Genomic DNA, 22325 nt, shown 5'->3' with positions numbered 1-22325 from the left:
AACATCACTTAATAATCCTTGTCTGGGCTATTCAGGGCAGGAATTTACTCTTATTTTGTAAAATACCTTTGCACAGCCCAACAAGTTCTTCTTGGATAAGTTGAATTTGAGAGCCTGGATCATTTTTATCACCTTTTTCTCACTCCAAGACTCCTCTGTGAGCCTCTGGCTGGAGCTCACCCCTGGGAAGAGACTGCCAGGTTGGTATGGGGATGAAAGGGTTCTTGCAGAACTTTCTGATGGCACTGGAGACATCCTGGGCTGGAGGTCAGAGAGGACAGCACCCCATTCCCCACCTGGGACTGCCTGCAATCCCTGATGGCCATGCTCAGGAGGGCAGCTCCTTTTCTGTCCAGTGTGGTGGAGCAGCTGCAGGGCTGATTCTCCGGTGGTTGTGGTGGGTGCTTTGTAAAACTGTGGATGTTTTGTAAAACCATGGAACTCATGCTCCCCTGGAGAGGCTCAGCTTGGTGGCACAGCCCCAGAAGAGTTTCCAGTGGCTTCAGGGAGGAGGTTATGGAACCAGGGAACAAATTTAATGTGTTTGTTCAGCAGGAACAAAAAGGACTGTGGTGGCCAGTGCAGAGGAAGCTCAGCTCACAGCCTCTTGTTATGTTCACCCTGGGCTTGGCCACGTGCTGCAACTTGGCCATAAAAATATCCATTTCCTTTCTAATTTGAGCTACAACACTTGACACTTTGGCCTTGGGTGATAATGCAATGTACAAGTGCTCAGCAGACACCCTGCAGCCCTTCTTCCTGCCTTGCTCCAGCACAAATAATCCAGTTTTCACTTCAATAAAATATTAACAGCCAAGGAGTCAAATAGCTTTCATCTGTATTTATTTCCTGACTATCATCTCATTAACAGGAATCTGCTGGTTCTGCATGGAGTCCCTGGGATCTGGGAGACACCAAGCTGGAGTTCAAGCAAGGAGAAAGACTTTTCCTTCAACTCCAGTGAAGTTATGGAATAAATGGGTTGTTTTATTTACTTTTTTCCCTGTGGTTTAAAATGGGCTTTGTGTAATTATAGCACATGTAACTTGTCCCTTGGGAACCATGAAAGAGCCTGATTAATCTTAAATTATTTCTAGGACTTACCAGCCTAGAGTTCATAGGGTTCAGGTTGTGAAGATGGAGATCTTTTCCACAGCTCATCCAGCTCCAGTGCAGTCCTAGAGGGGTGCAGCTTTCCCATTCACCTCCATCCACCCTCCTATGGAAAAATCCCAGGCACCTCAGGGATTCTGCACTAGCATTTCTGAGACTGGTTCATCTCAGCCAGTTCCTTCTTTCTCAGCCTGGGAAATCATTTATTGTCTTTAAATCCTCCTTTTCCCCTCAAGGGGACAGCTCCTTTTCTCCCAGGCTCTTGTGCAGCAGTGGCATGAACAGATAATTCTGTGTCATGCCTTGGGCTTGGCTGGGTGTTTTTTCTGATACACATGACACAGAATCATGGAATGGTTTAGGCTGGAAGAGATCTTAAGGATTATCTCAGTGTTTGATCTCTCATCCCTGCCATGAGCAGGGACACCTTCCACTATCCCAGCTTGCTCCAAGCCCCATCCAGCCTGGCCTTGGACACTTCCAGGGATCCAGAGGCAGTCACAGCTTCTCTGGGCACCCTGTTTTACACCTTCATTCTTAAAAAAAATCTTCCTTATATCTGGTCTAAATCTATCCTATTTTAGTTTTAAAACATCACTTCTTGTTCCATCACAACAGATCCTGGTAAAAAGTCTGTCTCCACCATTCTTACAAACGCCATTTGAATATTTTAAGGTTTACCAGATATTTCTCTTTCCATCTCTGCTGTTTCTTTCCCATAGCATCCCTTTTCCACTGTGAAATGCACCCTCTACAGCTGGACTGAAAACCTACTTCATGGAGAAGAGAACAGCAGATGGAACACGCTGGGGGAAGGTTCTGGAGTGTTCCCCAGCCTGGAGCTCACTCCTGTAACGCTCACACTCCTCCATGTGCCATCTGTGCCCTTCCTTTGCCCTCCAGTGCTCAGCCCAGTGACACTCCTGACTGGAGACCAGCTGAAGCCTCTTGTGGGCATTCCCCCGGCTTGGAGATTCACCAGAAACCAGGGAAGAGGCATTTGAACCCTCTCAGCGCTGGGTGTGGAGCGGGAGCTTGTGCAGCAAGGGTTCAGCCAAACGACGGAGGGTTTTATTTCCGATTTTTTTTTTTTTTTTTTTTTTTTTTAGCTTCCCGAGAGCCGTCCGGATTCGCTGGGAAGGAGGGACATCTCGTGGCCACACCACGAACATCTCTCCTGCCGCTCGGGCATCCCCCGGGTACCAGCCCAGGATCACCCCCGGCCCGTCCCTTCTGCTCCAGGGGCTGGCGGTGGCCACGGGAAGGACAGCGGCTCGCTCACAGCCTGACGCCTCAATAAACAAATGGGAAATCCTCGTATCCAGTTCTTTATTACCGACTTGGGGCTGAGCGGGGGCATCGCCCGGCAGGAGCGCTCCGGAGCTGTCCCGAGGGGGTGCGGGCAGGACACGGTGACAGTGACACGGACAGTGTGGGACCGCCAGCAGAGCGGGGCAGGGATCCTGCATCCCCACTCCGCCCCCTCCCTGGAGCCGCAGCTGCGGAGCTGAGCGGCTTTTCTCTGTCCAGGTGGGAGTTTTCTTCGTGCCTGCCAGGTGGGTACAGAGGTGGGTACCTCTCCAGCCTCTGCGACAGCCGCATCGTGTCCCTCCTCATTCCCCATCCCCACGGGAGGAAGGGCAGCACCGGGGCGTGGTGGCTGTCCCGCATCCTGTCCCCTGCTGTCCCGCATCCTGTCCCCGCTATCCTGCAGCGCTGTCCCTTGCTGTCCATCCAGCACTGTCCCCTGCTGCCCTGCAGCGCGGTCCCCCAGCGTTGTCCCCGTCCCGCAGCGCTGTCCCCGTTGTCCCTGCTGTCCCCACTGTCCATCCAGCACCGTCCCCTGCTGTCCCGCAGCACTGTCCCTACTGTCCATCCTGCACTGTCCCCGCTGTCCCTGCTGTCCCCGCTGTCCCTGCTGTCCCCGCTCTCCATCCAGCACTGTCCGCGCTGTCCCCAGCGCTGTCCTTGCTGTCCATCCAGCGCTGTCCCCGCTGTCCCAGCGCTGTCCCCGCTGTCCCCAGCGCCGTCCCCAGCGGCTGGCGGGGCTGTGCTCACTGCTGCGGCTCGGGCTCGTACTGCTTCTCCGTGGAGGTGTAGAAGTCCTCGAGCACCGACTGCAGGTACTCGAAGGTGGGGCGCTCCTCGGGGTTGGTGCGCCAGCACTTGAGGATGATGCTGTAGAGCTCCCCGGGACACATCTCCGGGCAGGGCATGCGGTAACCCCGCTCCAGGTTGCGAATCACCTCGGGGTTGGTCATTCCTGCAGGGGAACACCGCCTGGCTGGAGTTACTCAGCACCCGGAGAGGGGGGAAGGTCAGTGCTGCCCGCAGGTCCCACCCAGCAGGGATGGAGGGGCTGCTGTATTTGGGAATCATCCCTTCCTCGGGGTGGTGCTTCCCCTCCATCCCTCTGTCCGTCCCTGATCCTCTCTCTAAGTTTGGCTTTGCACAGGTATAACTGAGAGAAGGAAAGCCAGCTTGGAGGGTCTCTTGTGACAAGAGGGACCTGGAGGGGCTGGAGCATTTCCAAAGGATGGAAACAGAGCTGGGAAGGGCTGGAGCACCAGGAGAGGCTGAGGGAGCTGGAAAGGGGCTCAGCTGGAGCTCAGGGGGAACCTGGTGGCTCTGCACAACTCCCAGACAGGAGGGGACAGCCAGGGGAAGTCGGGCTCTTCTCTCAGTAACAAGAGAAAATAGCCTCAGGTTGGACCAAGGGAAATTTTGATCAGATATTAAAAACAATTTCTTCATGGAAAGGATTGTCCAGTCCTGGCACAGCTGCCCAGGGCAGTGGTGGAGTCGCCATCCCTGGAGGGATTTACCAGATGTGTGAATGTGGCACTTGGGGACATGGGTCAGGGGTGGCCTTGGCAGTGCTGGGTTAATTCAATTTAGTGGCCTTTTGCAACTTAAAGGATTCTGTGATTCTAAGGGACAGCTGTGTGTGTCTGGGCACACTCCAGTGAGTGCCCCCAAGCCTGTAGCAACACTGGATCCCTGGAACTCCCTGAACACTCATCCTGGATCCCCAGCACCCTGTACCTGGGCAAGGAATTCTGTACCTGGGTAAGGGATCCTGTACCTGGGCAGGGGATCCTGTACCTGGATAAGGGATCCTGTACCTGGGTAAGGGATCCTGTACCTGGGTAAGAATCCTGTACCTGGGTAAGGATCCTGTACCTGGATAAGGGATCCTGTACCTGGGTAAGGGATCCTGTACCTGGATAAGGGATCCTGTACCTGGGTAAGGGATCCTGTACCTGGATAAGGGATCCTGTACCTGGGTAAGGATCTTGTACCTGGGTAAGGGATCCTGTACCTGGGTAAGGGATCCTGTACCTGGATAAGGGATCCTGTACCGGGGTAAGGATCCTGTATCTGGATAAGGGATTCTATAACTGGGTAAGGGATCCTGTACCTGGATAAGGGGTTCTGTACCTGGGCAAGGAATTCTGTACCTGGGCAGGGGATCCTGTACCTGGATAAGGGATCCTGTACCTGGGTAAGGATCTTGTACCTGGGTAAGGATCCTGTACCTGGGTAAGGATCTTGTACCTGGGTAAGGGATCCTGTACCTGGATAAGGGATCCTGTACCTGGGTAAGGATCCTGTACCTGGGTAAGGGATCTTGTACCTGGGTAAGAATCCTGTACCTGGGTAAGGATCTTGTACCTGGATAAGGGATCCTGTACCTGGATAAGGATCCTGTACCTGGGTAAGGAATCCTGTACCTGAATAAGGGATCCTGTACCTGGATAAGGATCTTGTACCTGGGTAAGGGATTCTGTACATCCTGTACCTGGGTAAGGGATCCTGTACCTGGATAAGGGATTCTGTACCTGGGTAAGGGATCCTGTGCTTGGATAAGGGATTCTGTATCCTGATAAGGAATCCTGTACCTGGATAAGGGATTCTGTATCTGGATAAAGAATCCTGTACCCAGATAAAGGATCCTATACATGGATAAGGGATCCTGTACCTGGATAAGGGATTCTGTACCCAGATAAGGGATCCTGTACCTGGATAAGGGATTCTGTCCCTGGATAAGGGATTCTGTACCTTGATAAAGGATCCTGTGCCTGGATAAGGAATCCTGTACCCAGATAAGGGATCCTGTACCCGGATATGGGATCCTGTACTCAGATAAGGGATTCTGTACCCAGAAAAGGGATCCTGTACCTGGATAAGGGATTCTGTACCCAGAAAAGGGATTCTGTACCCAGACAAGGGATCCTGTACCTGGATAAGGGATCCTGCCGTAGGTGATGATCTCTGTCAGGAGGATCCCAAATGACCACACGTCAGATTTGATGGTGAAAACCCCATAGTTAATGGCCTCTGGAGCTGTCCATTTGATGGGAAATTTGGCACCTGTCCCAAAGGAAACAAAGAGAAATAAGTCCTGGATTTAGAGCATCTCCCTCACCTGTCACAGGCACAAGAATTACTCAAATCTGATCCCTGGTTCTTTGGGCTGTTGATTATGGCTCTGTAATTCTTCCTAGGAGAGGGGCTCCAGCACTTTGATTATCTGTATGTGCTCCTCAGGACCTGCTCCATCCCAGAGCTGGATGGAATGTTCAAAACCAATTTGGCTGATTTATTATGGGACAACAACAGTAGGATTTTATTCTGTAAAAAAAAACTTCTTTGGCTTTCACAAGAAAAATTGGAATAGATGATCCTCGAGGTCTCCTTCCAACCTGGCACTCTGTGATTCTGTGAAATCACTTATTAGAAGGGGGTTGTTTTTAGCAAAAGTGCATAAATACTACAGCAAACATAATTTCTTCAGTCCTTAAAGCTGCATGTTGATATTAAAACCAAAATAAGCTCCATTTTATTTTGTACACCAAGTTCTTGCTTAACCCCCTGTGGGCAGCACTGACCATAAGGTTGCAATTTCAGTTTAGCTAAGACCAAAAAAAAAAAAAAACCAACAACAAACAACCAACAGCAAAACCACCTCGGTGAGCAGGAATTGATCATGTTATGCTGCAGAGGAAACCACATTTTTATTTATACACATCTCTGCAGGACTGGAAATCCAACTGCAGGGTGTGAAACAAGCACCTCGGGTGCTGCACATCACACTCTGAGTGCCAAGGCTGGGAAATGCAATCTATAAAGTGAGAATTCTTCAAAGCAGATAGAGGTGAGCTGTTATTCCAGAGCAAAGCTAGCTGGAAAAATGCTGGAAAAGCATTTCTGCTGGAAAAGCAGCTCCTTGGGTTATTAACAGAATTATACTCATTTCATCAAGCTTCTCTTAAGGATAAAACTGCCTTAAAAATTTGCAGCAAAGTCAAAACTCCCCTTCATGGCAGTTTCTGAATTACATTTGGGATCTTTTACTACTCTGAAATAATTTTGCATATTGAAGTGAGTATAATTTGTATCAAAAGGTATTTTGGGGATGGGAAATTGAAAGGAATGTTACCTATCTTAATTAAAAAGCCCACAAAAATTATTAAATTTCCTTTCCTCAGAGTATATTTTATGGTGAATTTTATCTCATCCCAACTCTAGAAGAGGACAGATTTCCAAAATTTGAAAATCTTCTGCTAAGTGCCATTAATGCCTGACTTAATGGTTTTATTTCAGCCACTTCTGCTGCTTTCCCTGATGCTCTGTGGAGTCCTTTTGCAATCTGAATGATTTGATCTCACACCTGACCCCAGAGTCAGAGCTCAATGCAGATATATCTCAGAAGTCTTTTCCAAGCGAAATTATTCCATGATTTATTATTCCTCAGCTGTGGAAGGGACCTGATGTGGTCAGGGCTTGGTTTGCCTGCACACCTGGAAGCTGCTGCTGGATCCAGATTTGTGGCTCCAGCTCTGTTATTTCCTTCCCTCTGGACTGAATCCCTGTGAAAACCTGGCCACAGGCAGCATCTTCCATGAGCAGAGGTCAAATTTCTCCAGCAAACAACTGGAGAGCCAGCAGGACTCCCCCAAACAGAACCAAAAGAGGTTTTTTTTCCCATTTCCCTCTGCAGTTTTCAGCTGGTTTTATAACCCCCAAGCACTGCTGCCTGTTCCAGAACTGGATTTGGGGGTGTTTCTGCTTCTCCACTCTTGCCTGTGCTGACACAGCAGCCAGGTGAGCTGTGCCTGGTACCCTGGGGCAGGAGGGTGGGGGTAAGGGGAGGACACCTGTTGGAGAAGATGAAAAGGAGGAATCCTGCAAATATGAATGCTCAGATTCTGGGAATTGTTGGGGAAGGTAAAACAGGAAAGCCCTTGTTACTGAATTACCATGAACACAATAGGATGGTCGCTGAAGCTAATCCACTCTTAATTAAACAATGCCCTCGGCCAGAGAGCCACTCCAAAGGTCACAAAAGATTTATCAGGGTCCAAGATTAGATCTTAAAGTTCAGAATGTCACACACTATGCTAATATAAGGATTCCTATAGGCTGCATGCAAATGCTATAGAATTAGTATTTTGTATTAGATTGGTTCTTAGGGATCAGAATATTCATGATGGAAGTGGATTTATTGTGTTACAAACGGGAAGTTGCTCTCTTCCTCCCTCCTCTTCCTCCTCTTCTTTCTCTCTTCACTTTACTCCTTGCTCTTCTTTCCTTCTCCCACTTCTCCTCTCCTCTCCCTCTTCCATTACCCCAATATCATTTTATCCCATTACTCTCTCTCCTTCCCCCTGCTCTTCTCTCCTCTCCTCCTCTTTTTCTTCCCCTCTTTACCTTCTTTACTCTCTCTCTATACCCTCCTTCTTCTCTCTTTCTTTCCCCCCTTTTATCTCTTTAATCTGCACGTGGCTGTGCCGGGCAGCTCCTTGCAGACTCTCTTATAATAAACTGCAGCTGTAGCTTTGAGCATTTACAGAGAGTTTGGGTCTTGTTCCTGACACAAAGAATCCAGGAGCCCCGCAGATACCCACCTTCCTGAGCCAGGTACTCGTCCTCGATGAGCCTGGCCAGGCCAAAATCAGCGATTTTGCAGCAGAGGGTCTCTGAGACCAGGATGTTGGCAGCCCTCAGGTCCCGGTGGATGAAGTTCATCCGCTCGATGTAGGCCATGCCCTCTGCCACCTGGGAGGGGAGGAAGAGCCCATCTTCATCATCATCACCTCCTCATTTTGTCTTGGCTTCTGTGTTTTTTATCATTTTTATCTTTTCACCCATATTTGCAGAGCACAGCAGTTATTTTATCTCTCCGTGATCATGGATGTGCCTGTGCTCCCCCATGGATGGATGGATGGATGGAGAGGTGGATCAGCAGACAGGTAAATAAATAAATAATCCCCTGATACAGGTGCAGATATTCAGCTTTACCAGCCTGAGCAGCCCAGTGAAGCAGAACAGAAGCCCCACTCTGTTTTGTTCAGAAGTCACAGCCCTGAGTTGTGTCTGCAGCAAAGCTGAAACCACATCACTGCATTCCCAGTTTCTGCCACAAGCCTCTCCTCTCCAGTGGGGATTTTAGTCATAAGCATCCCTGGTTAAATATGTGAATTAAGGAAAAAAAAAAAGAATCAAACTAGCAAATCATAGAATGGTTGGAAGGGACCTCAGGACCTTAAAGATCCTCTCATTCCAACCCCCTGCCATGGGCAGGGACACTTTCACTACCCCAGGTTGATCCAAGCCCTGCCCAGCCTGGCCTTGGACACTTCCAGGGATCCAGGGGCAGCCACAGCTTCTCTGGGCACCCTGTACCAGGGGCTCCCCACCCTCACAGGGAACAATTTATTCCTAAAATCTGATTAAAGTACCTGGTGTGTGGTGAGCCTCTATCAATGGCAGCAGCAATATTTCATTGCTGAGTGCTGGGGGTTGAAAAGGGAGACTGATAGAGGACAGAGATTGCCAGGTTGAGTCTCAGGTTTGGATTGGGCATTTATTGGGAAGGTGAGTGTGTCTGTGCAGCCCCTGGCATCCAGGGCTAGCACCTATTAAAGCTTTGAAGTGCCTGTGGGTGAGGGCAGAGCAATTTTCCACTCCATGCAGATTCACATGAGCCTCACAAGTCACATGTGGTTTCAAACAGGATACTCACACATACTTTCCAAAGCTGCATTTCTAACCTGTGTCAACACCCCTCTAGTGCAAGGGCTGGTTTCTGTAGTGGAAAATGGAAGAATTGATGTAATTTCCTGTCCTGATGTTAATGAGATAGGACCTGGTGCTCGGCCCCTTCTAGCCCAGAGTGTTTTGAAGCATTTACCCTCAAGACTGACCACAGGACTGAGTGCCTCAACCCTCTGCTAATTTTAACTCCCACGGATGTCACTGGGTCAGAAATTGTGCTCAGGAGAGCTGGGTGCTTGCTAAGCTGTGATGTGACCCCAACACCACAGACAGATTGCAAAACAGCTCAGCAGCCTGCCCTGTCCTCCCAGAGACACCCAGGGACTGTCTGAGTGCCTGCCCTGGGGAGGGGGAAGGATGAAAGTTGTTCTTCCAATTGATGCCAAAGCCTCAGAGATGGATTAAATCCTTCCTACCCCATGCTGGGGGTGACTCCTGTGGGTTTGGCATCATTGGGCTGTGGGGGTTTGGTCTGTGCTCAGTTATCCTGCTGTGTGCTGAAGGTGCCCAGAGAAGCTGTGGCTGCCCCTGGATCCCTGGAATGTCCAAGGCCAGGCTGGATGGGTTTGGAGCAGCCTGGGATAGTGGAAGGTGTCCCTGCCCATGGCAGGGGGCTGGAATGAGATGATTTTTCAGGTCCTTCCAGCCCAAACCATTCCTTGATTCTGTAACTTTGGCCGAAATCTTTGCTCTGAGTCAGAAATTGCTCTGGCTGCAGCGATTTCCTCCTGCACAGAAAAGCATCTTGCCAATTTCTGGGAAATCCTCCCACTAAACCCAAGGGCTCTGTAATATGGATTAATTGGGATCATTTTCCTTATCCTCAGGAATTTAAAACAAACCACAGGCTGTAATTTTCAAGAGAGGGAATGAAACAATGAAAGATGGAGGGAGGGAAGTGGGGATTTCAGGAAAGGAGGGAAGTAATTAAGTCAAATTCCCTAAACAGGGAGGGTGAATTTGTCCCCATAACATCTCACAGACAACAATGATGAAGCTGCAGATATGGAAAATTTATCAGTAGTGAAGAGGAAAGGAACAGAAAGATTCCACCCCTATGGATGGTTCAAAGTAAAAATGACAGAAGTGGCACTGCTTCAAACAATTTAAATCTTTTTATCCTAGTTAAAACAAGAAGGAATGTCTTTCACTATCATAAAACATTTCCTCAAATATTCAGATTCTCCAGTTGTTAATTAATTTTAAAAATAACTCTATATGAGGGCTGGAACCAGCAAAATTTACACTTTGTTTCCTCAAGTCCACCTTGACAAGAGAAGCTGAGTGATTTTATGGATAAATCCCAGACCTTTATTCAGCCTGATGCTTCAGGGTTTTTTTGCCCAGTATTTCCTAATTAGCCTAACTCTGCTCTGGATGAGCCAAATTCTGTCAACAGCTGGCTGGGTCCAAAGTGCAGTGATTTTGCCATTCTCATTCTTCATGTGGTTTCCCCAGTTTTCCCCTATTTGTGTTTAGAGGCACTTCTGGATGAAAAAGTTACATTGCACCTGCAACTATTAAGATGTGCAGCCTGGGGATGCATAAAAGTTAAAAGTTTGTTATCCTAAAGAGCAATATTCCCAGATTTGAGGGTCAGAACATCCTTTCTGCCTCATCATCAGAAGGGCAGAACTGCTGGTCCTGCTTTGGGAGTTTCTTTGTTGAGCTTTTTCTTTTTTGGTAAAAAGAAAAAGAAACTTTTTTTTCCTGCTGAGCAAGGCAGAAAAGCAAAATAAATAAAATCAAACCAAAATAAACTCACCAATCCCCAAAAAACCCCAAACTCCAGATCTCTAGCCCTGCACTAACTATCAGAGGGCTGCCCTAAGGACAAAACTGATATGCACATGGACATGAGAGGGATGAGGAGAATCCCTAAGAGAACACACCAGGAGGAGCTGTTTCCCTCCAGGAAATCTCTGCTCTGCCTGACTTCAGACTTGCAGCAATTCCACTGAGGCAATAACAAATCTTGGATCCTTTTCCCAGGGACTGTTCACTGACCTGAGCAGAGATATCAATGAGTTTGGGGAGATTCAGCTGGCTCCCTTCTTCTGTCTTCAGGAAATCCAGCAAGCACCCTGCAGGAGAGGAGGGACTGCTGAAACTCTTCTGAATTATCTATAAATTTCTTTTCCCTGATGCTTCTCTGAATATATGCAACAAATCTGCCTCCCTCCTGAGGAAAATCTGAGAAACCAGTATGGGTGTCCACGGGAGCATCTTCCATTAGGAAAGCTCCCAAACAGCCCAAATTCCCCTCTGTTTTGCACAGATCTGTTGCAAACTGCTGGACATTCATCATTTAATCTATTATAAAAAAGAGGGGCAAAAGAAAGGACAGTTTCACCACGAGGGGAGTAAAAACCTAAAACAAATTCCAGTGAGAACAGTGGAGAGAACCTTAAATACTCTTCAAATGGAGTTTTTTCACCCCCCAGAAAGACTCCTTCTGTATTAGAATCAAACTTTTGGGTCACTTTGTTGCAGATTTGGTCCAACTGCTGACTCTGAATTGGCCAGATCAGCAGGCTGGCTCTGCAGAAGGCCAGCAAGGAGCTGCAGGAGGGTTTTTACCATTGGCCATGTACTCTGTCACGATGTAGATGGGCTGCTTGGTGACCACGGCGTACAACCGGACCAGTTTGTTGTGCTGCAGCTTCTTCATCAGGTTTGCCTCTGCCAGGAAGGCATCAGGATCCATGCTGCCCTCCTTCATGGTCTTCACAGCCACCTTGACGTTGTTCTTGTAGTAGCCTGCAGAGAGATTGTGGTGTTTGGAGGAGTCTGGGGCTCCCTGCAGGCTCTGTGGGGTTGTGTAATAAGGAGAAGAGCTGATGGAGCAGAAAAGCACAGCAACAGCTTGAATCCCTCGTGAAGAAACACGTGGTAAATGCCAGTGCCAGCAGGTGTGGGAGGAGAAGGGACACTGATGTCACAGCTGTCAATCCATGGGGCTGCATCAGGGATTGTCCCTGCAGTGAGCCCATCCTCACACAACCCTCCCAGACCCTTCTGGGTGAAACCCCAGGGGCCTCTCACCAGCTGGGCTCTCAAATCATCCAAATGCCATCCAAAAAGGCAGGGCTGTGCAGTCAGCACAGGAACTCAGCCTGCTCCTGTCCACAATCTCCATTTCCAAGGCAACCAGCAACCACACAGAGGGTGGCAAAGGAAGCTGAGCTGCCCCCACTTCCTCTGCTGCTGATTAGCAGTGCAGGAAGGCATCAGGGAGGGAGAGCTGGGGTAAAAAGTGGAACAGAGAGGCAGAAAATGTGGGGAAATGTCACCCAGGTTCCCTACTGGGTGTGACTTAGCATCACTGGCATCACTACAGTGCCCAGGATTTCCAGTGTCTTGGGTTGCAGTATGTGACCAGCAATGTGAATTCTGTCCCCATCTGTTAACCCAGCTGGGGCAGTGACCCTGATCTCCTGGCACACATTATCTGCTCATGGGCCATCTTTAAACCAGCTGGGCAATCATCTTTATCTTCCCACAGCCCATCCTCCCTCCAGGAGATATCTCCTGTTCATGGCCAGTGAGTCCCAGGGCATGACTGATAAAATTCCATCATCCCATGGGAGATGCTCCAGCCAGGGGAGGAGCCAAACCTTTCCTACCCAGAGAAAAACTGAGATTTGGAACAGCAGAGCAGCCTTTGCCACTGGATTCCAGAGGAAAACTGGACCTTTCCACATCATCCCTGGAGCTTCAGAGGAAACTGCACCTTCTCCAGGAGCACTGCTCCAGCTGAACCACATCTGCCCCTGCAGGAGGATGCAGCCACCATTGAATGGGACTGTGCCAACACCCTGACTGACTGACGGGTGTCAGCTTGGATTCTGACTCTGGCAGGGTTTGGGATTGTTCTGTGTAATACTGCATTTCTATTTTAATTTTCCTAGTAAAGAACTGTTATTCCTAATTCCCATATCTTTGCCTGAGAGCCCCTTAATTTCAAAAATATAATAATAATTTGGAGGGAGGGAGTTTACATTCTCCATTTCAAAGAGAAGCTCCTGCCTTTATTGGCAGACACCTGTCCTTCAAACCAGGACACCCAGGAAGAATGAGTGCATGTCCCAGGAGATGAGTAAATAGTGACTTCAACACTCTCTGAAACCTTTGCTCAACCACAGATCTGTGCAAACATGAACTGTCCAGTCCTTCCCAGGAATCCTCCACACTTCTGTGTGTGTGCCCATAAATACATGTTTGTCCTTAAGGATCCCCACTCCCAGAATATTTATTGCTTTAGGGAACTAAAAGGGAGTTCCATCTCCTCTCTTTATGTCTTTTTTTTTTTTTTTTTTTTTTCCTGGAATGCAGGGAATTCCACTTACCCATCCACACTTCCCCAAACTGCCCACTGCCCAGCTTCTTCACCAGCTTCAGCGCCTCCCGAGGGATCTCCCACTCGTCCTGGGCCCAGGGTCTCTGGGGCACCAGGGATGTGCAGGGGGCTGTGAGGCGCTGGCACAGCCCATCCCCTTTCTCTGGAGGAGGACAGAGCACAGCACAGGTCATGGATGGCACAGAGAACCTCCTCCTCCAGCCACACGTCAGGAAATACAACCCATGGAAACCTCCACAAGCAGGCAGGGAAGTGGTGATGTCCCCAGCCCTGCAGGGGTTGAAGAGCTGTGTGGATGTGACATTTGGGGACATGGGGTAGTGGTGGCCTTGGCAGTTCAGGGGGAACAGCTGGATTCAGTGGTCTTAGAGGGCTTTTCCTCTAAAAGCCTCCATTCTAAGGAAAACCTGAGGAACCAGAGTGGTTATCCACTTGGGCATCCTCCAGCAGGAAAGCTCCCAGACAGCCCAAATCTCCCTCTGTTTCGCACAGATCTGTTGCAAACTTCTGAACATTCAAAGTTTAAACTGTTATCTGCATACCTCCTCTGTGGTACCCATATGGCCCTAAAGTTCCACAATAATGATAATAAACATCAAGGCCAAAGGCTGGACTTGATAATCTTAAGAGATCTTTTTCAACCTAAATGATTCTGTGAAGAAGAGTATGATGATGATGACAACAGCTATTATTATTATTATTATTATTATTATTATTATTATTATTATTATTATTATTATTATTATTATTATTATTATTATTACCACTACTACTACTACTATTACTATTGCCATTAACTATTATTAACTTCCATTATTGATGTTGAGGGTGATGGTGCTGTTTCATAATTCTATTATTTCATGAAAAATTTTAGCCACAGGCATCAAGGCACCCAGAATGGTCCAAAATCAAAGGGAAAAATCTCAAAGGGAACCATAGAGGAGCAAATTATCCTGCCCAGTAATTCCACACCCTGCTTCCCACACATCCCTCCTGACAGCATTCACCTCTTTCCTTTCCTGATGGGACACACATGGAGCAGCTGTGGTGCCTCCAAACCTGTCCCCCCTCTGTCCCCACTCTCTTCCAGGACACAAATGCAGGAGGAAAAGCAGAGAACTCACGGCTGTAATGATGGATGAGCTCTGGTAGGCTGGAGAAAGTCATCCTGGGGGAGATGTAGTACCCCCCTCCATCCAGGGAGCGGATCCTGTAGTGTTTGATGACATCCCCGTGGGCAGAGCTGCTGTCTCTCACAGACAGGGAATAGGCATCTGGAGAGGGACAGAAGGAGCTGTGAGGACAAACTGCACCCTTGGTAATTGTATTATTTAATTAGTGGTTTTTTTTCATTTTGTTTTTATTTGGTTTCTTGTTTTTACTTATGATTAAAACCACAAAGGACTTATAAAAAAAGGGACTTTCCCAGCTTCCAGCTGCTTACTTTATGTGTTTTTCTTCAAGGATGTCCTGGCTCTGAGTCTTACTTCCTCACACAGATTCACCACTTGTAATGGGTTAACTGCACCACCTAATTAGTGGCTTGTTTTAATTTTCTTCTGTTTTCACTCAGAGTTAGGATTAAAAATACGAAGGAGATTAATTTTTTCGTGTTCGGGCTTGGTTGTTTATTAAACCTTATTTAAAGTACAGAGAGTTCTGCAGCACTTCTAGCTACCAGCTAAAAATGAGTAAAATGGAGGTGAATCTACTTAGCTACAAGGGCTTTTAAAGCTAAACAGTCCAACAGAGAATTAACACCTATATTATTTATACTTTTGACTCAATAACCAAACACTTGTGACCCTCAGTGCAGCACTAACTGTCCAACCAAAAACTGCTACCTGAAATCATGGAGAAGAAGGAAGAAGACAGAAAGAGACAAGGCCCAAGGATCTCCATCTTGTCCAACACCTATTACTATATCCTAAAAAATTCCAAACCCTTCACCATGTGATATCACACACTTCTATTTAACTACACACCTGTGATTTTACCTCCATCACTCAAATTTGGAAACTTTCTCCAAGGCCTTAAGTTAAAAGCAGTTCTCCAGGGGGTCAGTGAGACAAAACACAAAAAATTCAAACTCCCAAACTCCTAAGTCCCACCACACCCCAGTCAGGGACCAGCTGCCTCCTTTTCCTTGGCTGTTGACAGCTGCAAACCAGCCCTGGCTGATGCCTTTCCCAGGGCATCTTTTCATTTAAACCAATTTAAAGCTATTTTCCTCTGGATTAAACATTATCAAACCTTGTACCAAGGTTTGGTGTGGTTCAGCTGGGGGGGTACAGAAAGTGGGTTTAGGAGAACTGTCTTATCCAGCCACACACTTGTGACTGTGGCTAAACCAGATCTAGAGATTCCCATCTGGAATCTTGTCCCCTTTGTGTTTCAGGGGAGCTGCTCAGCCCTCCACCACTGCCACCTGCCATTCCCTCTGAGGATCTAAATCAAGGGCTTGGGTTTCAGTGCACAAAAGCATCACTAGATGCTGCTGCAGGGCAGAACTTCCAGCCTGTGTCAGTGGGAGCCAATGCAGATCAGCACTGGGGTTTTCTCCCTTTTTGTCTGGATCATATTTCTGCAGTGAGTTGTTACAAGCCTGCTGGGCTGTTCTAAGTCTAATGTGTCACCTGGGCTGATAAACTGCCCATTTTTTATGTTTTTTTTTTTTTTTTTAATGAAAAGACAAGGCTATACATGTTTAAAAGTGTGTGTCTGCTCATGCAGGATCAAAAAAAAGGAAAAAAAAAAGAAAAAATAAGCAAAGCCATCCACAGCAACTCCAAAACTCTAATCCTGCATGTGAGGGGAAAGTTTATTAACATAAAATCCTCACTGGCTGGTGTTTCTCCATCCCAGAACCAGAAGTTTTCTGTGCCTGAAAACCATCTGCATTTATAAAAAGCAGCAAAAAATCTCCCTCACCTCTGTGCATATTTGCTCTGTTGGAGTGATCATAAATCTTTACAAGCAGAGTTTGGAAGAGCTTAAAGTTTTTCCAAGTGGCAGCAATCATTTTGAGGGGACTCCCTTCCTGCAGAGACCAGATCTGGTGGTGTAGAATTCATGGAAAAACCTGGTGGTTTAAATGCAGAGCCAGGGAACCTCACATTTGATGTGGTGGTCTCCTCAGAAGGGGAAGATCTGAGTCTCTTTCCTTCACCAGGGATGTCAGGCAGAAGAGAAATTGAGAAGCAATTTTGATTTGATCAGTCCTGCAGCTGAACAACTGAGAAACAGCCCTGAAACATCTTCAATGGGGCAATAAAACCTCGAGGGAAAGGCAAAGAAATGGCTCTGCTGGCTCCTCTCTGGCCCTAAGTTCCAAAATAAACACCAAGGCCAAAAGCTGGACTTGATAATCTTAAGAGATCTTTTTCAACCTAAATGATTCTGTGATTCTGTGAAGAAGAGTATGACAATGATGACAACAACTCCTTCTTCTTCTTCTTCTTCTTCTTATTATTATTATTATTATTACCACTATTACTATTATTGCTATTATTACTATTATTATTACCATTATTATTATTACCATTATTATTATTACCACTACTATTACTATTATTGCTATTATTACTATTATTATTACATTATTATTATCATTATTATTATTATTACCACCACTATTACTATATTATTAATATTATTAGTATTAGCATTACTACTATTAACTAACTTCCATTATTGCTGTTGAGGGTGCTGATGTTGTTTTAATTTCAAAGAGACTGAAATGCTGCCCAGGCCAGGCTGCAGCCCAAGAGAGTTGGGCTGAGACAGCACCCAGAGGGTGCCTGGGACACAGCTTAGGGTTTGTGTGGGATTTTTCCAGGGCAAAACCTGCTGAAAGAAGGAGCCAAACGTGGTGTGGAGGCAGCTGCACTGTGGCCAAGTGATCCTGCAGAAGGAGAAGCAGGAGCTGATGGCAAACACGTCTGCAAGGGGCTGAGAGGCAGCAGGGAGGGGCTGTTTGGTTGTGCCCTAAATATTCTCCCACAGGATCTCCTTTCCAAGCCTCACCAACCCTTTAAACTCTCCTGTACCTTTCAAACAGAGACAGGGCCAATCCCTCAGCTGCAGGTGTTAATTCTTACCCTGTCATTAAGCTAATGACTGCATCCCAGCCCCAGGCAGAGTTTAGTTTGCTGCAGGGAGCGTGGTGGGAGCTGCCATGCAGAGGCAATGCTGAAGCTGGAAAGATTCAGTTCTTCCTCCAAAAATCACAGAATGGTTTGGTTGGAAGGGTCCTTAAAACTCATCTGGTTCCACCTCCTGCCATGGGCAGACACCTTCCACTAAACCAGGTTGCTCCAAGCTCCATCCAAGCAGGTTCCTGCTCCCAGTGACAGCAGAAAATTAAAATCATCGACTCCTAATTCCCTCTGATGATGTCCAGGATAGACAAAAGGAGTTCTTGCTCCTACACCTGGCACAGACCTGGGTTGGTCAAGAGTCCAGAGTACAAATTTATGGAACAATTTCTTCATCAAAAAGTTGACCAGCCCTGCCATGGCTGTGATGGAGTCCCCACTCCTGGAAGGGTTTAAAAGCCACATAGATGTGGCACCTGGGGACTTGGTTTAGTCCATTCTCTGCTCCTACAGCTCTCAGCAGCCCCTTAAATCCTTCCCAGTGGAAGCACAGGAGCTGAGCTGGATGCAGAGGCTGAGCTCAGTGAGGTTCCTCCTGCCAGGAGCAGTGACACAGGAATGCTGCTGGGAGCCAGGAGCCCGTGGCTCAGCACAGCTGGGGAAATGTGTTCCTGAACTTTGGGAATGACTGTCACTTCAGGGGGACTTGGTTTATTTGCAGCAGCTTCAGCAAGGGCAGTGCTCTGCTGATAGTTTCATTCCCAGGCTGCTTCCCACACTGTCCCCACCTTCCCAGGGTGCTGGATGTGCCTTCTCTGGATTCTGAGAAATGTTGATTCTGAAGATCTGCAGAGTTTCTGCGTCTCAGACCATGAGGAAAATGAAGCTCTGCTCAGGATGGGCTGGGAATAGGAGCTGCTCCTGGCCAGGGTGCAGAACCCATCCTGCTGTGCCTGGCACAAACACCTCCCAGTTCAAGGCACTAATAGGGGTTGCTCAGCCCAGTGCTTGTCCCTGATGGTCAAATTTTGGTGTTGATGTGCCAGGTGAATGAAAACACACATCATGACAGCAAGACTGAAACACTTCCCTGAACTGCTCCAAGGATCTGGTTCAGAGCAGAACCATGAGACCACCACAAACAGAATTTCCTCCGTGCTGTAAAAATACACAATGGCCCAGAGGAAGAAAGGAGAAAAAGCAGGAAAGAAACTATATGGAATTCCCATGATACAACCTAAATTAACTTCCAAACTCTATGAATTAATAGCATGGAGCAAAGAAATTGAAATTAGATGGATATGGTTAATAACTATATCCACTACCCAAGAGGAGTGGCCCCAATGCTCTGGCCTCTCCATCCTCACTTTTTCAAAAGTCAGACATGTTCATATGGAAAGAAAATGGATGAAATCCATCTATCCTGCTCCAGTCTCTCTCCTTCCAAAAGTTCTGGTTTGTATAAATTCTTCTCTCTACAGACAATCAAGAAAAACATGTTTCCCCCGGAAAAATGACTTTTTTCAAAATTCTGCATGTTTCTGTGGCAAACAGGAGAAATATTCCTTCAAGAATACCTTGTAGAACTACCTTAAAAAAAAAAAAAAAAAAGAAAAAAAAAGAAAAAAAAAAAAAAAAAAAGAAAAGAGAAAGAGAAAGAGACATTTCCTTGGGAAGAAAAGGAAAAGAAAACCCCTAAACTTTTTTTAAAATCTGCTCATTTGTGTTCCTGTGTCTCTGCCATGAGCTCTGGTGGAAGAGCCACTCTCACCACAGCCAGAACTGCACAAATGAGCAGTTCATGAGCAAATCTTTGCCCTCCAAACCCCCCAGCTCCCTCCTAGAGCTCTGCTGAAGGTTTTCCAAGCCTGGGAAACAAGGAGGAATTACCTTTGGTGGTTTCACTCTCCCTGACAAGGAAAGAGCCAACTTTGTTCCCAGAAGACAGCAGCAGCCTTTCAGCATCTTTTCTGCTCAGAGTTCTAAAATACCACCTGGGAGATAGAAAAGGCAAAATCATGGCTTGAAAAGGAAAAACTCAAAAAAAAAAAATTTAATTCTTTCCAGTTAGTTATTTTTTAAATCATTGCACTGTGAAACTGAATGTTGTTTTCAGCAGCAAGTAGTTTTTTATCTGCTGGAAAGTGGCAGTAAGAGATTGTTTTGGGTAGATTAACACCAGATTTGGGTGACTTTGGGTTGTTTCACAGCCTGGAAATTCAGACAGCGTGGGGAGTAGATGGGATGTGCAGTATCCCAAACAGAGGAGAAGTTCAGGCTTTGGATACAAAGAGCTTTTATGCCTCAGCCACACTTCTGTGAGCTGCTGAACTCATTGATGGCTGGGTCCCTCCAAGAAGAGATTGCAGGCAGGACTGATCATTCAGAGCTGAATGCCATAATGGAGGAGAACTAATGGAAAAAAAATTCTCCTTCTGTTTGTATTACAGGCAAAATAAACTCTCTTGACTCCAGTCTTCCATTAATTCTTCCTTGCAGGGAGGCTGCACCTCATTTAACAAACAGCCCTGTGGGTCTGGGCACTGGCACTCAGGGAAATTGTGAAATTGTTGGTGTGGTCCCTGGCAGATCCAAGGCCTGGATCAGTGCACCCCATCCAGAGATTCCCAGTTTACATGGATATTCTCTTGGAAGGTGAAGAGCTTTAACACCATTTGTGTGGGTGGACTGGCCCAGTGGGACCAGAGGATGGTCCCTGAACTTTTCCATTGTCCCTCCCAAATCCTTGTTTCCCAATCAATGGGACAAGAACCTTTGCCCAATTTCCCCATAACAACCTCATCCTCCCTTTCCACACCAATATTATGCTTAAAAACCTGTCCTGAGCTTTTGGGCAGCATTGTTTGGGATGAGGAAAGCTCCCCTGCCATCCAGCCCAGCAGAGACAGCTTCCTGCCACCAATAAAGCTCTTGTTGAGATCCAGGGCACTGCATCCCTGCTGAGCTCTCAAAACCTTTCCCACTTACTTTTCCTGTTCCAAGCTGTCCACCTGTGCCACGAAGTTGCTGGGGATGTATCCCTTCCTCCCAGTGCTGAGGGACTTTGCCAGCCACCAGTCCCCCTCGCTGCAAGGGGCAGAGGAGAAGCTGTGAGTGCCCAGAGGAGGTTTTGTGACAAGCTGTGAGGATGTGAGCTGTGGGGTTTGAGCACTGCAGATGGACTAGGGCTCCATAATCCACTCTGCAGTTCCCTCTGGATTCCCTGGGACCAGCAGCAGGTGGGAGGCTGCTGGTGTTTCAGGGACTTGTGGAGGTGACAATCTCTTTCCATGAAGGTGGAGCAGCCACAGACCCAAACTTTGCCACACACCTCGAGTGAGAGGAGGGACATCTGGGTCATGGGGTTTAATTTGTGTCTTGAACAGGCCATTGGGGTCCTTTCTGCTCCTTCCTCTGTGCTCCAGACACCCACCTTGCTGTCCCACTGCTGACTGAGCCCCCAGCACGACCCAAAGCCATGCAGGGGCTTCTCCATCTCCTTGTCCCCCAGGTGGCATCTGGGTGAGAAATGTCACCTCTGGAGGCCACTTCACAGAGCAGCCAAGGGGGGAGCAGGGTCTGGGGGCCCCCTGCCCACCTCTGCCCTGGCCTGGGCCCCTTCTGTGGGGAGTTTGAGAAGCTGAAATGAAACCTCACGAGTGTCTGGCTCAGTTCTGTCCTTTCCTCTGACTACACCCAACCCACATCCTTTGCAGAAGCAGAATCAGCACAAACACAGGACAGGAGCTGTTTTTTGCTGTTGTTGTTGTTTATGCTGCCTCTGCACCCACAGGCACTGAGGGTCCCAGTGCCACCCAGGCAGGGACAATTCCCAGCCCCAGAGTGTCTGTGACCCATGGAGATGTCACAGAGAGAAGAGAGTACCCACAGCCAGGCTCTGGAGCAAAGCTGAGCTCAGGCTCAGCTCTGGTCAGCTGCAAAGTGCTGGCTGACCCCAAGGTTCCCCCTTTCCCAGCCTCCCTGGGCTCATTCTTTGAGTTTCCTCCTGGCAGCAGCTCACTTACTTGGAGAGGACCTGGAGTTTCTCCCCCTTGACCAGCTCCAGGTCACGGTCACTGGAGGCAGGAAAATCGTACAGTGCGACCACAAACAATTGATCTGAAAGGAGAATTACCTGCTTTGAATGCAGACTGCTCCTTGAGTGGCTGGGTGCACACTGGGTGTATGGTGGAGCCCCCAAACACAGGGCTCTGCCACCCTCCCACCCCCAAATCCAACCTTCCCACCAGCCCAGCTTTCCTGCTCACCACAACCCCTGCTCAGGAATTAATACTGATTTAACAAAGCATTTCCTGTGTATATATTTTTAAAACACCCAGAACCACCCTCCCGTCCACAAAACCCAGACTGTCAACAAGAGAAAAGGGTTTGTGTGGAATTAGAAGGGTCATGAATGACCTGTCAGAGTTCAGCCTGAGTTTTATACAGTGGTAAATGAAAACTGCAACACTTCCCAGGGTGGCTGTGGAATGTGACTCGAAATGATGTGGGTTTTTGATTGAAAAAAGTATAAAGTCACTGCAGTTTCTGTTATTTGAGGCTGTTTCTAGGATTTAGCTCTCCCTGGGTTCATGGTCTGTGCTCTGGGCTCATCTTGTCATCCCTCCCTCTTGAACACTTTTCCTTGCAGATCATAGAATGAATCACAGGGTTGGGTGGGAAGGGACCTTAAA

The 22325-nt window shown here is 47.6% G+C and overlaps 1 protein-coding gene across 2 annotated transcripts in view; it reads right to left on the bottom strand.

The window, feature by feature from the left end:
• Positions 1-3078: 3078 nt before the first annotated feature.
• The window catches only part of BLK (BLK proto-oncogene, Src family tyrosine kinase), a 49040-nt gene continuing 29793 nt past the window's right edge, over positions 3079-22325 (bottom strand). For both annotated transcript variants that reach the window (XM_056486847.1, XM_056486846.1), the window contains 10 exons: positions 21657-21750; positions 20620-20718; positions 19522-19625; positions 14659-14808; positions 13524-13676; positions 11755-11934; positions 11182-11258; positions 8025-8175; positions 5356-5487; positions 3079-3376 (listed from right to left, as the gene is read on the bottom strand). In XM_056486847.1, coding sequence (XP_056342822.1) covers positions 3168-3376; positions 5356-5487; positions 8025-8175; positions 11182-11258; positions 11755-11934; positions 13524-13676; positions 14659-14808; positions 19522-19625; positions 20620-20718; positions 21657-21750 — 1349 coding nt within the window. In that variant the 3' untranslated portion in view covers positions 3079-3167. The remainder of the gene's footprint in view (positions 3377-5355; positions 5488-8024; positions 8176-11181; positions 11259-11754; positions 11935-13523; positions 13677-14658; positions 14809-19521; positions 19626-20619; positions 20719-21656; positions 21751-22325) is intronic.

This window comes from Oenanthe melanoleuca, chromosome 3 (genome assembly GCF_029582105.1).
Source record: "Oenanthe melanoleuca isolate GR-GAL-2019-014 chromosome 3, OMel1.0, whole genome shotgun sequence".
NCBI classification, from domain to species: Eukaryota; Metazoa; Chordata; class Aves; order Passeriformes; family Muscicapidae; genus Oenanthe; species Oenanthe melanoleuca.
Note: the sequence above shows the minus strand (reverse complement) of the source record. Positions and strands in the feature narration are given on the sequence as shown.